Source organism: Vollenhovia emeryi, unplaced genomic scaffold (assembly GCF_000949405.1).
Source record: "Vollenhovia emeryi isolate VEMERY1.0 unplaced genomic scaffold, V.emery_V1.0 DF939126.1, whole genome shotgun sequence".
Taxonomy (NCBI): Eukaryota; Metazoa; Arthropoda; class Insecta; order Hymenoptera; family Formicidae; genus Vollenhovia; species Vollenhovia emeryi.
In genome coordinates, this window is record NW_011967240.1 from 3,950,455 (window position 1) to 3,966,231 (window position 15,777).

At 37.7% G+C, this 15,777-nt stretch overlaps 1 protein-coding gene across 1 annotated transcript in view; it reads left to right on the forward strand.

Annotated features, from left to right (window-relative positions):
• Positions 1 to 15,199: 15,199 nt before the first annotated feature.
• Positions 15,200 to 15,777, forward strand: part of LOC105569102 (sodium-coupled monocarboxylate transporter 2) — a 212,058-nt gene continuing 211,480 nt past the window's right edge. The window contains exon 1 of the mRNA XM_012025289.1: positions 15,200 to 15,247. Coding sequence (XP_011880679.1) covers positions 15,205 to 15,247 — 43 coding nt within the window. The 5' untranslated portion in view covers positions 15,200 to 15,204. The remainder of the gene's footprint in view (positions 15,248 to 15,777) is intronic.

Consider the following 15,777-nt stretch of genomic DNA (forward strand, 5'->3'; position numbering starts at 1 on the left):
CGCCCGAATGCGAGGGAAAAAGATACGCCCTACGACCGCGGAGCCTTTAATGCGCGCTTTTGCATTCTTTGCTGACGCATTTTCTTAATATTTATGCGCAAACGGCCCATATTTTTATGCGTTGAAAACATAAGCGAGTAACCCCGCACTCGCAATGTCGCATACAATTAAAACTGCCGCGTTCGCAATGTGTCACGCCATGACAGCGGTTGTGGGATACTCCGGGGGATACGCAACACCGGTGCATTCTATATAGCGGCGTCGAGGCAACAAAAAATGTCGTAAATTGTATCGCATATTTCTGAACGTTATTTCGCACGTCCCATTGAATTTCCCTTTTCGCGGTGAGTTATTTTATTGTGGCCATTTTGCCCGCGGATGCTCAGCTCGGATGAAGGCGCGCTTTTTCCCCGAATGCCTTCTTCGCGATCGGCACTTCGGGCGCGGTAATTGCGTTTAAGTTTCTTATCGGAATTAATCGGTGATCTTTTCAAAGCGTCACAACGTTCCCCGGTCCCAAGGACTCGGTGTGCTCAAGAGCGTTTAAAGTTTACTTTCGAGATATCATCGATCGCACGAGGCGACGGCTTTGGAACTCGATACGCTTTGCGGCGCAAGCTACCAATCAAGTTCGCCGGAAGCTCTAAGCCCTTTGCATAAAGGTGAAGCGTCGTCTTCAGCGCGGAGTTTCAACTGGCGGCAAGCTGCCCTCTTTCATCCCCTGCCCCGAGGTCTTCTACGCTGCTTCGGTCTGGCAAGAGCGTAAATAATGCTCGCGCTAAGAATATATTCGCGAAATATATTGCCACTTGTTGACTCGCTCGCGCATTATGCGCGGCACGTTAACAATAGCGGCACGAAATACGACACGCTTCCGCGTTCGTCCCTCTTTTGCCACCACCGCGGCCCCTCGCTCCTCGGGGAGGACCTGTCTTTTCGTCGAGCAAACTTTGAGAAAGGCTTCCCAAGCTTGTATCTATTTTCGAGCCGAGTTTTATGTCCATGCGTTTTACACGGAACGCACCCATGGTGACAAATGTATGTACAGGAAAAACGACAGCATCGCCGCGTGATCATTAATCACTCTAAAGTATTCCCATAGAGTATTGAAAGCGGGCTGCCTCTCTCTCTCTCTCTCTCTCTCTCTCTCTCTCTCTCCCCCCGTCTCTCTCTGCTCTCCTTCCTTCTTCTGCTCGAAATTGTATCTTGTACGACGTAAGTAGTACGAGGAATTGCAGTTTGTCTCGGATGAGTTGCCTGCATGTAGGTTGTTACGATAGGTAGGTCGACGAGGGCATCTGCATATACCGCGGGAACAGTGTTCCCCATCGCTCGGGGCTAAGCTATATCGACCAACGCAGTAGTCTAATCACGATGCTCCAATTACAGATCAACAAAGTATTAATTGGACGTTGCAGCATACATCGTGAGCGTCGTGGGTGTATTTTGTGTGCTCGCTGTACTGTTTGCGGTCCGCCGTACTGACTTTGCCGTTCCTACGGTAATCTTGAAACTCGAATTGATCATCTTACGCAATTAGGGCATTTCCGAGGCGGAAGAAGGCAAAGTATATGTCTCGTTTAAATAATTTCGCTTGTCGTTTCTTTTCACAATTTTTGAGCCAAGTATTGTTGCTCTTCGTACACGACACAATGTTTCAATGAAAGATATTGCAAAATGAACGAAAATAGTTTTCAAAGTTTCCTGAATTTTGTTTTTTTTCAACGCCGTACAGGCTATTGAGCTACTTGACGCCTCTTGTTAATTTTTCCACTTCACATTATTCTTCTCTAGTAGATTATGTTCATATTTTTATATAAGATTTTTGATCATTTATCATCTGTCAATATTGGCTCTTTGCATGATGGAAAAGTTAAACATTTACTTCATTTCGTGCGGCGATGGTTGCGATGCAAAACTAAGTCTTGCGAAATCTCTCTGTGCATGGAAATTTAATCAAAGAGAGGGTGCCAAGCTTAGAGAAGTAAAAAACACTTATTACTTTATAAAATCTATTTTTTGGGTGATAAAAAATCGTAACAATTATCTTAAAAATATTATTATAAATTTCGTGGTCTCTCGATCGTTAAAATTATTTTTTTGAAGAATTACAAATTTATTTTTTTGGAAATTGGTTTTCGTAAGAAAAAAGAAAGAAACTTACGTTATTATCTGTCATTGTAGAAGCTGTTTACTCCGCTTCGACGTAAGAAGATCGTTATTCAAACGCTTGCACCTCGGCAATTTCTGAAGTGGTAAACTTGCCTCGCCATATTGGCGTTGAAGTGCGCACAGTTTCCTGCGAAACACTCTTCATTGTCGCTATAAACTTAAACGTCATGACAAAGTTCGGAGGTTCTACGTCTTTCAAAGTTTCTCGAGGCTTTTCGGCACCTCGCACGCTCACCGACGTTGCGTATCAAACGTGAATAGAAATTGCCACAATGAAAATGGTTAAACTATAATTTACGACTCCAAAATTTTAATTAAAAAAAGAAAAGCGCTTTCGTTTCTGTACAGTCTTGAGACATGAGTGTTATAATTTTGCTTTTGTTTTCTGTTTCCTACTTATCACTTTTTATTATTAATCAAACATTATGGGGGATTTAGAAGGGACATTACATGCTTTTTACCTTACAATTTCCATTTCTCAAAAGGTATATTCTTGGAAAGGAAAGTATTAATTCTGCTAAAATTTTTGAAATTATTATTTCCTCGATGTCAACATTTGACAACCATAGTGTTGTCTCGGCAATAAGAAAAACTTACTTTGTATAAAGTCGGACCCAAGCAAGAGAGTGCAAACGAAGATGAACAAACAACTTTCTTTAAATGAATGCAATTCGCTAGCACCGTTCGCACTTATTGGAGCAAGTTGTTCAAAGTTTATTTGCACTCACTTGCTCAGCTTGGATCCAGTTTCATGATATTCAACGCGTTGTGGAGTGGCGAAAATAAAATTGTTTTAAACTTACAAATCGGTAATTTTGTTAAAGATGGCGGACGAAAAGCAAATGACAAGTGCAATTTCGCGGGATCCCAGATCCCTGGGTTATAATAACATTTTTTGTCCCCTTGCTGTGGGGAACAATTTCAACCCAGCCGTCCTTCTTTACTTACTCAGCAAACGACTTTTTTATACTCACGGTCCTCGATTAAATCTAAATTCAGTAGGCCCCATTTGAATTCACGCCGGCAGCGCTTTTCCGTATTCGCACGACAATGTGTTGTGTTATAGGTTTCGATTCGTCGATAAAGGCTTTATCGCCGACCTGTGGCGTGTACGTACCTACGCGAAGACCAGGTTTCGGACCAATGCAATTTTCACGGCTGTGACCTGGGGAGCAGTAACGAGTAAGAAAAACGAGCGGGAATAAGTGGTGGGAGGACGAATGACACCACCATGGGAAGCACCGTGGTACGGCGGTGTAGCGTTAGCGCGCAATAAAACAAGGATGTTTTACGATACATCACTGTATCCATATATATTGGCTGATAAAACAAACTTCAATATTGTAAATGTAATAAACTCTGCTATTAATTTCCAACTAAAATTCCTGCGTGCAATAAATGCATAAAATTTTAGCAGAATTAATTTTAACAATTATATGTAGTTGTACGTATGTAGTTGTACATATGAAGTTATAGAGAATTGACAGTTATATTATATAAATCTATAGGCCTTCATTAATCTCTTATCTTAACATTTACAAAATTGCGTACGTCGGTAGGGGACATCACCGAGTAATTTAATGCTTTGAAGCTATTGAGTCAGGTATAGAAGTGTTAGAGACGTTTTCTATGTACGGTACAAGCTATTCACAATCCTAGCAGTTTCGTCTATATACTTGATAGGTGTACAGTGTTCTACTTCAACTACGATGCGGGCTTTGAATGAAAAGGGGCGTCTCGAAAGCAGTCACTCATAGCCCTGTAAATAGATTCCGTGTACACATTCGAAGTTTAGATTCGTTACTAGACCGTACTAGACCGACACAACAAACTCTAGCAGATATAAAACATGTTGTACGTGGAATACGTTTTTCACAAAGGTCCATACAAAGTTTCGAAAAAAAAAAAACACCTGACTAACGGTATTGCTACAATATTATGGGAGTACACAAGTAATTATGTTACCAGTGCTATACCGTTGGAGAGAGAATAATACTTTCAGAAATAAAGTTGAAAATTTGGTATCAAATTGTTGACCATTCCAAGCTAAAGTAAACAACTGAAATTAAGTAAACAGATGATGATATTCCATTAAATCCTATTTGAAATTTTACGATAACAGCGCGATACTTGGGTATCGCCGTCGTACGTCACAAGTGTTGAGAATTTCGGTATTGCCGCTGTTTCCTCATTAACATGGAATCTAAATTTATCGCGTTGAATTCCTTCAGTCTAATCTCTATAGCGCACGCCGAGTTATCGCGATCGCCGTATCACACGTGGGGCGAACGAACGAGACTCGGACTTTATCTGCTCAATCCCGGCGCCGTCGTGCAACCGCCAGCCCTTCGTGAAGGGGTTAACCGAATCCATTAGATATTCCAGCCAATTACGCGGCGGAGAGTAGCGGTTCTATCCGGGAAGGAAGGAAGGAAGGAAGGAAGGCGAGCGTGAGGCGCGCGCGGTCGAGAGACGGCAACCAACCGAGCCAAGGTGGTGAGAAGCGAGGAAGCCGGTGCACCGCGTTGCAACGCTAGAGACACTCAAATCAGGACCCGACCAATGTACCGCGCGTCTTAATCTATTATTATGAACCGTTTCAGAAAATTCGATATTAGAATGGCATTAAAGTCAAACTCGAAATTAAGATTAAGGTAGAAATCACGTTTTCTCGCTCAAATTAAATGTAAAATTAAGATCCGAATTAAAAGTGAAACGTGACGTTAAATATTTCAATAAAATTCCAATTGAAGTAGAATTAATACTGTAAAATACAACTATAAACAATTACAATTTCTTTATTTTTCACTTATTATCGGAATTTAATTTTTCCAAAACTGTTGTTTTATATCACTAGAGTTTTTCACGACTGAAGTAACCGTGAAAATTAATTTTATGTGATTCTATCGATGGATTTTCAATCGGATTTCAATGTGCATCTTTTTACGCGTAGCATTTACGAACTGTTAGCGAAGGTGGAAACTATGGTAATCCTTTTAATTTTGACTCGTAGTATGCAGCAGTCAGACCTAGCCCGAACAGTCTCTGATCAGAATCTAGCGTACTCGACGTACTCTTAATATTTCCATTTCCAATTGGTTTCTAATCAGTTAGAATAGTTAGATTGTGAAACATGATGGTTTCGTCAATTTGATTTCATTGCCACGCCGAAAGCGTTTGATTCCAAGGTGTCGAAGAGAAATGATTAATCTTTACATTTTGATACTATGAGAACATCTTCCACGTAATCTGTATACAATACGTATTGCTGCACGTGATTTACATATAACTATTTAATGTATGTGAAATATTGTCTCTTTCAGAGGCACGTAGTAAGGTTTAATCGACATCTGTGTAACGTCCTAGCGAGCATACATGTGCACCTATAGAAACCGCGGACTGTATCCCTACGTTGAAACGCACGTACGGGCATCATGTGGAATTGCAGACACTCCTACTCTTACATAAACCAAATGCGTGTAAGCCGGATTAGGGATTCATAACCCTCCTCTATTCTCCTTAGAGCGCTGATTCGTCCAAAGCGAAATGTTGACGAATCTGGCTGCAGAACGACTTTATTCATGCGAATTCGTGTGTATCGAAGCTTTTACATGAGTTCCTCGCGTCTGATGTCTTTTAATAAGCCGTTACAAAGTATAGGTATACTTCTTTCATACTCCAACTCTCCGTCGCTCGCTATTTCAATGTCGCGTATTTCTGATAATTTCGCTCGAAATCCTGTTAATCATTCATCCAATACTTCTCGCTTTTCTTATACTTCCGTGGCACTTAGTTAACCGATTAAAAGAGTGTAATAAGGTGAGTGTAAGAGGAGACTAAAAAAAATTAGTCCAGATGAGCGTATCAAACGTAATTGGGGAAAAAATTATTATACAGAATCAAATATAATACCTATATGTCTACCGACTATATCTGTGTGTACTTTCTCCGATTCTCGCAACGGTGATGTCAGGAGTAATTTTCCCTGTTGTGAACAGTACCGCCTTTGCCAGCAGCGAAATGTTTATGCGCTTTTACGTCCGAATTGGGACGCGACAACGCTAACCGAAAACTATGCGAGCACTCGTGGGAAACTTTTCGTCTACTTTCATATAGTCGCTGGGAGAATTCCCGACATAACTCACAAAATTGTATTGTAGTTCTCGTATTTTCGCGGTTGCGCGAATATTAATTGTGTCTTTATAATTTTTATTTTTATAAACTCGGCAGAGATCAAGCGTGAAACAAGCGAGACGAGAAGAGCGCGATAACGCAATAATTTATTTTTCAATAAATAAAGGAATATTGATATTGGATAAAATTCTATTATTATCGGTGTCTAATAATGGTACAATTGTTAATAGGAAATATTAAATAGAATGTAACAGACACACAACAAGTATTATCATATTTTCTCGTAATTGAACATTGGCAATTAACTCGTTTGATACGTAACGTGATATTATTTCTGCTACTGCAATTAAAATCGTCAATTTTTAACACTTAATTAATCTGAATCGCGTTTATTTTGTGTGCGCAAAAAATATAAACAAAATGGACATATTTTATAAACTAGCTATGAATAGAATACCTATTAATCATATCGCAAGGGGAAAAAGGTTATACAATGTCATGTAAAACGAAGAGCGATCAGTACTGATTTTATACTGATATTCGCTTTGAATAATAATTGTTGTTGGATCACATAATTAATTGCTCCTGCTACATTCCCAGGAGAAGACTGAGGCAGTCCATATTGCAAGAAGCAGTATGTAGTGCTGTTTGATTATGTATTTTATTCTCTCGTTTTAGTATCCCGGTATGTGACATTATTTTCGATATTGCTCTCTTTCCGCTTTGACGCGCAGTTACTCGTAAGAGGAATACAGAGGGGAAGAGAGAGTTCAAAAGTGTATTGTCGGTATAAAATACCAAGTGCATCTGTATGCTGCATCGGGACGAGTGTTTCGAAAGTGAAACCACAATTTCTCCCTAGAGTCGTAAAGTTTCGTTTAGAAGAGAGAAGAGAAGGCACCACCTATCTTCTTGTCTTTTTTCATTGCAAACCCCATAGGATACCCCTGATCCGCCCTTGCCTTTCAGGGATTCGTCGATAAGTAACGGGCATGCTGTGCACGTTTCCATTGCGAAATATAAGGCTAGTCTGCCAAGTTTCATTAATACTAGTCTAGCGATATCAGCCGGATAGATCATATATCGGGAAAAATTTAAAAAAAGGTTTAAATCGTTTGTATCATTGTTTTATCGAGGGCGCTCTTCTAAGATGACGACAAAGACGAGACACGTCTCCTTTGTTGCACGGCTGTTCCCTTTAGTTTAATCTGCAGTCTCGGTATCGAGGGGAGTTGAGATGATTCTATAAACGTATAGCCTGTGAAACTCGGTCGAATCTACAAATTCGAATACATTGACTAGACAGTACAAGTTTATTTCAAAGAGAAAAATTTTAGAAGAAAGATTCTTCCATACACCTTCATTTATAGGTGTGTCAACGGTTCAGTACTAATTATTTAATTTCTCGTCGATATAAATCTATAAATCTATAATATATAAAATCTATAATATATAAAATCTCCTGTATTATTATATTATGTGTTAATTTACGTTATGTCGATATTTACAAACGAGCTGAGGAATGTATTGCGCAGAAGATTCTTACTACAGATAAATGCATTCTCTCTCTCTCTCGTTCTATTTACGAACTTTATTTGTATAACACCCTCACCCTGTTCATGCCACAACTCCGAATAGCGTTTCTCCGAAATGAAACATTCGAATCTCAAAGGGTTAACGAGCGGCCAGCCGGCAATGAGAGCTTTTCTCGCGCGATTGCACCACTCGTTCTTTGTTATTTGGTTACACGGATCGAAGTGTGCGGTTGCTGGGAAATTCTGCGCGCGGTTTATATCCAACCGGAAAATTCAGGCTGACGCTTACGTTTTCGCTGACGGAAACAGTTTTTAGCTCACGATGGCACTCAATGTAAGCCGTAAAGCGCTAAACGAATGCACTCTGACATTTTATGGTCGCCGTTAGGGCACCAGATCGTTGCTATCACTACGATTGCGTGCATATATGAAATATCCCGCAGAGTCTCGCTAAACTTGAACCGGAGATTAAGTTTTTTTTCCCCCGCGCAGATATATAAGAAGCTCTTCCAAGTGAACAAGTTTCAACGCAGTCTATAGCATTATCTTTTGTACGGAACATATTAGATGTTTCACCGAGCTACCTTTTATCATAAACCTTTCAACTAATTAAGCTTTTTCTTAACATTAATGAAAAACTAACAATAGTTACATACTTATGTTGTAACGTGAATGAATAATTAAAATTGACACAAAATTTATAAATACAAATTGGTTAGTTTCACGATACTGTACGTGGCAAAGAGATTACAGTTCTTCATATATTCTCGGTGTATGTTTTACAATGCACACACCGCTAGAAATTAACAAAATCTATTAAACGACAATTGTGACTATTTGTGCTCGTGGACAGCAATAAAAGTGATTTTCGATTGATTAATAATATTGATTAACGGTATTGTTATATCGGAGACGAATTTATACGTTAAAGTTCAAATGTCGATTACTTATTAATTTTAACAGTTCCGTTTCGTTGCATATGTGTATAACTGATTAACGATATATTTTATAATATTTAATTAATAATCACCTATATTTCTCAATCATGGCAATAATGAAAAAAAAATTTTTTTTTCAAATGACATTGGGATGGGAAATGCTTATTATAACAAAATGGCTCATGCGAATGAGCAGCCATTAAGCTATCGTCGCCGAATTACGTAAATGCTTTTGAAAATAAGCAAACGCCAGGAAAAATTAATTTTGTCACATCTCCAATTAACACGCTGCTTCGCGATCCGTGGGTTGCGATTTATCTCGCGCTTTACCATCAGAGATCCTTTATACCATAATAAAGAATAATTATTTGGTCAAAATGCCCACGCTCGTGCTGATGAGTGAATTAATTTACGGCGGGTAAGAGCGAATAGCACCTGTGACAACGCTTGCCGCGCACAACGGGCCGTAAAGCCTATCTTTCACACGCTCGCGCGCAATTTTCACGAGAACATTTTTACGTCCCACTGATCGCCGCTGGCGAGACTTTTTGCATGGCGCTTGGCGATGCCAACAGTAACACCGATTTCATTTGCCGAGGTGACGCAACATACCGTAAAATAAAAAGGGCTGAAAGGAATGTTCGATTATATGTCGCAGTTATCGCGTCGTCCCACGCGAGCGTTTCTCAACTTCGTAACAACGTAATCCCGATGTTGCATCACTTAAGCCGGCAAAATCACAACGGTTCATTTATCTTTGTTATAATTCTGTCGCAAAGTGTACGTTTTAATGTAAACAAATTTTTTTCGCGGTAGCTTCCCCGGCAGGGAGATTTTGTCGAGAATATATAAAGTAACGGTTTCTCTTCTATCTTCTCGCGGAAGCTTTGTTACTTAATAGTAACTGTGATAGCGACAGCATATTCTCTAAGACAACAAATGCTCTGCACGAAAACTAAAAGCATTTATGCGAAGCAAATAAATAAATATTATTGCAAACAATAAATTACAGGATCTTGTTTATGACATAATTTATTTTTATTTAAATTGTCTAGTGTTTACGGATCCTGTCACATACTTATATGTTTTTCCAAGTATTTCAGTAAATAAATTAATTTCAGTAAATATCAAATAACGAAGCCATAAACAAGAAGTAGTTCAGTTTATGGCTAATACAGCAATTAATACAGTAATTAAGTACAGATACTCACTGATGAATATTAAAAAAATTCGTTAAATAGCGTTGTATTGCGTTTTTGGTAAACTGCACGTCGAGCGTGATATTCATTGTGGTATTAATAACCTTATTGATTTCTTTTCAACATTGTATTTCAATTATTTATGACGACATTTGTTAAATCGAGTTGGTTAGCTGTTGGTGGCTATTTTATGAGCTGCTCGACTGTAAAATATTAATATCTGCATGTAAGTGAGTTTATTTCCGCTTTGAAATCGCAACCTTCTTCTCTTTATCGCATTTGACCACACGACCGCTGCAATTTGCAAGGGACTTGTTAAAATTCGCGGTGTAGCGATGACATTTCTTTTTCAGGCGATGACATCTCTCTTTTGTGCGATGAATAAATGAATAAACCCAATTCAATCTCTGCGTTTGCCAGGTGCTGTCCAAAAATTTTATTGTATTTACTTAAATTACATTTTTTTATTTTTCTTATTCGCTTCAATCATTCGTTTTGGTAAATTAAATTTATATGAAATATTTTCAAAATTGCCAATAAAATCTTTATAAATTAATAATAAAATACATAATAATCAAAATTATGAGAAGAACTTTCAAAAAATATTTTCGAAATAACAATGTCACGAAGATTCTCTACCGGATAAGATTCTATACCGGACAAAATATAAAAAATATCGATAACAAAATGTAAATGGCAAATGTTAAACATTATCCCATACAACACAAAAGCTTGCAACAACATTGCTGCAACATTGCAACATTGCATATTGCAGTGTAATGTTTCATAGATATTGCAGAGATTATTTTATAATATTACATTAGTAGTGTTGTAGCAATATTATTTAAAAATATTGATACAATTATGCTTGTAATATGTATATTGTTTCCTCATCTCGCTTTTATAGTCTACTAGAAATGACAAAACGCGCGCTTCGCGCGCGCAGTTTGTAGTTGAGCGTCGTATATTTTTAAGAATTTCTATACGTGCAAAGAAGTAATTGTATGCGCAACGTCAATTTAAAATAAAAAGTAATTTATCACTTACTGATACGATTCGCAACAGCACAGTTGTACATCGTTAACTATATATGTTAAACTGTAAAAATACAAATATGTATTATGATTATTATAGAGTAATTATGAAAAATTGAAATTATTGTATTAAATATATTTTATATTTTATACTTTTTAAACTAGGTATTTAATATAATTATATAGAATACTAAAAAAGTCTCCCTCTCAAATATAAACTCACAAAATTTAATACGCATGGTTTTGTCTCTAACACTTATTCGAATCCTCGTTTGAATCATTTGAATAAATAAAATAAAAACACAGAACAGATGCTTTATTTTGCACAAGTAACAATTAAATAACAAAAATTAAATAACATAAAAAGATACTTACCTCACGATTTCTCCGCCGTTGCCCGATGCCTCCTGAGGCCTCCTCCTCCTCTTAGATTTCCTTGTTGCACTTACACAACACTCACTCGCGGAAATCATCGATCGCGCGAAATTTCGGGCACTCCCGTACGCGATGTGAGATACCGCGAAACGTTTGAAATATTATTAACAAATATCGCGTGACTCTCTATCATACAAATTACTTAAAATAACAACTTGCATTTTTGTTTCGGAAGAACAGGGCAATGGATAAATCACTTTTGAATTGACGATATAAAACGCACTGCGAGAATCGGAAGCATAATCTGCGGTAAAGAAGTAGTTATTAGTCCGCAACAAAACGATATTTTACAATCTTTGTCATTTAATCTAATCCTTGAAACGAAATCGATAGATAATTAAAAGCGCGGTGCGTAAACGAGACGTAACCGCGACAAGGTACCACGGTTTACATTCATATTTTAGAAGAGTTAGTCTCGTGAAATATCTATGTATACGTTGATAAAGAACCGTCGCCTCAACAATTCGTTTCTCATTACAAGTTGTAGAAACTTAATATTTAATTGAGGAACGTTACTTGTTACTAATAAAGGTGTGCAAATCAATAGCGTTTTATCCCTGCATTCATCGCGATCGAGTTTTGGAAACCGATAACGTAAAAGTAATACCACGCATGGAGCGACTCTCGCGCACTGCTTGCCGGCTCGACGTTCGGCGAGCGACTAATAGCGGCGACCTTCGAGTACACAATGGTACGCAAAAACATTGTACGTCACCGCGTCGAGAGAAAAACAACTACGAACGTTGAGAATTCGTTGTTCCGCCTACGAAATTGAAAATTCTGTACTTAATATTTTACATTACTTTGTTCCGTGACTGTTACTATGTTTTGTGTATCATTCTGCGGACTTATTGGTATTGATTAAATTAACGACTAACTCTGTTCAACCGAGAAAATGTTTCGAAACAAAAATCGTTGTTACTTAAATTCTAATTACTAAGATTAGAGATTTTACCTCAATAGTTGGTGTATACAAATGTATATATCTAAATTGCAAATCTTCATTTACTATGAATCTAAAAGAGAAGTGAAGCACACCGCGCTTCGAGAAAACATACATATATTATGCATACATTATATTGCTATGTTGCTGTAATATTACATTGCAACATTTCTGAAGGCGGACATTTTACCGTTGCTGCAACATTGCAGCAGTGTTGCAGCAACATTTCGCAGCGTTTAGGCAATATTGCAATCTTGCGATGAATTATTGCTATAATGTTGCTGAAACCTTGCTGTGCTGTATGGGTACAAATGAGAAATAAAAAATAAGTGTACATGAGAGATCTGCCAGTATAATATAATAATTTGTACCAATACTAAAATAAGGCATGTATTAAATATGACTTCTTGACGATAGATTAAGATATATGTTAAAATTGTGAAAATTTAATTTCTGATCAATTTTATCGTTTCTGATATTTTTACATGTTTTTTTTTCAAACATATCTTTGCTTCACACAATATGCGGACGCTTAATTGATTATGCATAAACCCTGTATAATATAGTTGCAATAAACGGCATCATTAATTAACATCGTTCTTCATCAATTAATGATGCATTAACAAACTAACTTCACTCCCTATGTGCGAGGCGTACGATAGCGGCTATTGTTCGCATTACTGCCTCGGATTAGTCCCGTTGCATTCGTGGAGAGAGGCGATAGTCACGGCCGAGGTCGCAAGTTGCTTATACGCTGGGGTTAGATTTCAGTGCATTTGCTTTAGCTAAAATTCTGTTGGTCCTATGCGCGGTGATCTATACACACACACATACTCTCCCTCCCTCCCTCCCTGCCTCCTTCCCCCCTCTCTCTCTCTCTCTCTTCCTCTCGGTTCATTGAAATCCAAGCTAAAAGGGGAAACGGAAGCCGACCCTGAAGCCGTGCGCCATAGTAAGTCTTGGATTAAAACAGGATTATTCCACTTTGTGTAATCAAACGTCCGACTACATTAAGGAAAATGTTTTTCTTGTATACACGCCACTATATTATTTAAGCTTCACAGCTTTGAGTGAAATTTCTGCTATGGACGCAGGCCACTGTCAGATTTACGACTCGTTATATACAATGTTGATACATTTTATATATTATATATTTTTTACGAACATTGTAATACCAAACCTATCGAATCCACTCGTTATATGCGACAGTAAAATAATAGACATCGCAAATTGGAACATTATTCCCTTTCTAAAAAAGAGATGTTACCGACGCGAATGTCGTTAATATCGAACAGTTGAGGACTCTTTTCCGCGATTCACTTCTCTCGTAGATTCATTGTAAATAGGATTTGCAATTTAGAAATATACATTTGTATACACTAACTATTGAGGTAAAGTCTCTAATCTTGGTAATTAGAATTTAAGTAACAACGATTTTTGTTTCGAAACATAGTCTCGATTGAACAGAATTAATCGTTAATTGAATCAATGCCAATAAGTCCGCAGAATGATACGCAAAACGTAGTAACAATCACGGAATAAAGTGATGTAAAATATTCAGTACAGTATTTTCAATTTCGTAGGCGGGACAACGAATTCTCAACGTTTTTTTGTTGTTTGTCTCTCGGCGCGGTGACGTACGATGTTTTTGCGTGCCAGCGTGTATCTGAAGGTCGCTGCGCCATCATTCGCTCGCCGAACGTCGAGCCGGCAAGCAGTGCGCGAGAGTCGCTCCGTGCGTGGTATTACTTTTGCGTTATCGGTTTCCAAGACTCGATCGCGATGAATGCAGGGATAAAACACTATTGATTTGCACACCTTCATTAGTAACAAGTAACGTTCCTTGTTTAATTACTAAGTTTCTACAAATTGTAACGAGAAACGAATTGCATGTTGAGGCGACGGCTCTTTATCAACGTATACATATGGTATTTCACGAGACTAACTCGTCTAAAATTCGAATGTAAACCGTGATACTTTGGCGCGGTTACATCTCATTTACGCACCGCGCTTTTAATTGTCTATCGATTTCGTGTAATTCGTTTCATTTTCGGGAAAAGAGAGAATTTTGTACGATTTCGGCGTTCGCGCTGTAATTCGCTCTGTCGTTCTTCGCAACTCGAACGGGCAAGAAGTAAAGAAAGTCGATTAGATTGAATGACAAAGATTGTAAAATATTGTTTCGTTGCGGACTAATAACTACTTCTTTACCGCAGATTATGCCTGCGGTGCTCGCGTTGCGTTTTATATCGACAATTCAAAAGTGATTTATCCATTATCCTGTTCTCCCGAATCAAAAATGCAAGTTGTTAGTTTGAGTAATTTGTATGACAGAAAGTCTTGGAAACCGATAACGCAAAAGTTAGTAATATTTCGTGTGTTCGCGGTATTTCACATCGCGTACGGGAGTGTCCGAATTTTTGCGAGTGAGTGTTGTGTGAGTGCCACAAGGAAATCTGGGAGGAGGAGGAGGCCCAGGAGGCATCGGGCAACGACGGAGAAATGGTGAGGTGTCTTACATTCTTATGTTATTTGCTACTTGTACAAAATAAAGCATCTGTTCTATGTTTTTATTTGATTTATTCAAATGATTCGGACGAAGATTCGAATAAGTGTTAGAGACAAAACCTTACGTATAAAATTTTGTGAGTTAATATTTAAAAGAAAGACTTTTTCAGTATTCTATATATAATTATTTTTATAAATACTTTTTTATATATAAAATATCATGTATATTTAATACAATAATTTTGATTTTACACAATTCGTCTATAATAATCATATACATATTTGTATGTTTACAGTTTAACATATATGGTTGATGTACAATACAACTCTACTGTTGCGAATCGTATCAGTGAGTAATAAATTACTTTTTGTTTTAAATTGACGTTGCGCATACAATTATTTCTTTGCATATATAGAAATTCTTAAAAATATACAATGCCCAACCACAAGCTGCGCGCGCGAAGCGCGCGTCCCATTTGCCATGGAAATTTTTATACATTTTATCAACCTTAGAAATAAATCCATAGCTTTCTTCACGTTCAACATATGCAAATTAAATGTATAAATAATGCGTCTTGCTAAAAATTTATAGTTAGTAAAATATGAAATATAAAAGAATGGGAGAAATTTCAGCTCAGGTTTCTAGTTTTCTCAAAGAAAGCGACCGTCCAGATTGTTGTTAACATGACGTGTAATCAATAACGCGGAATATAACAATTTTAGTGTTGTCGTGAAGTGTCAAGAGAGAGAATTAATTATCGGAGATCTCGAAAAAATCGAGGAAACTTGTGTCAGCCTTTTCTCCCCGCTCTGTAATCGCAGTACGTTTTATCTGGAAAGGATAGACAGGTGAACAAAGACTGACCGACGTTTCCCGTC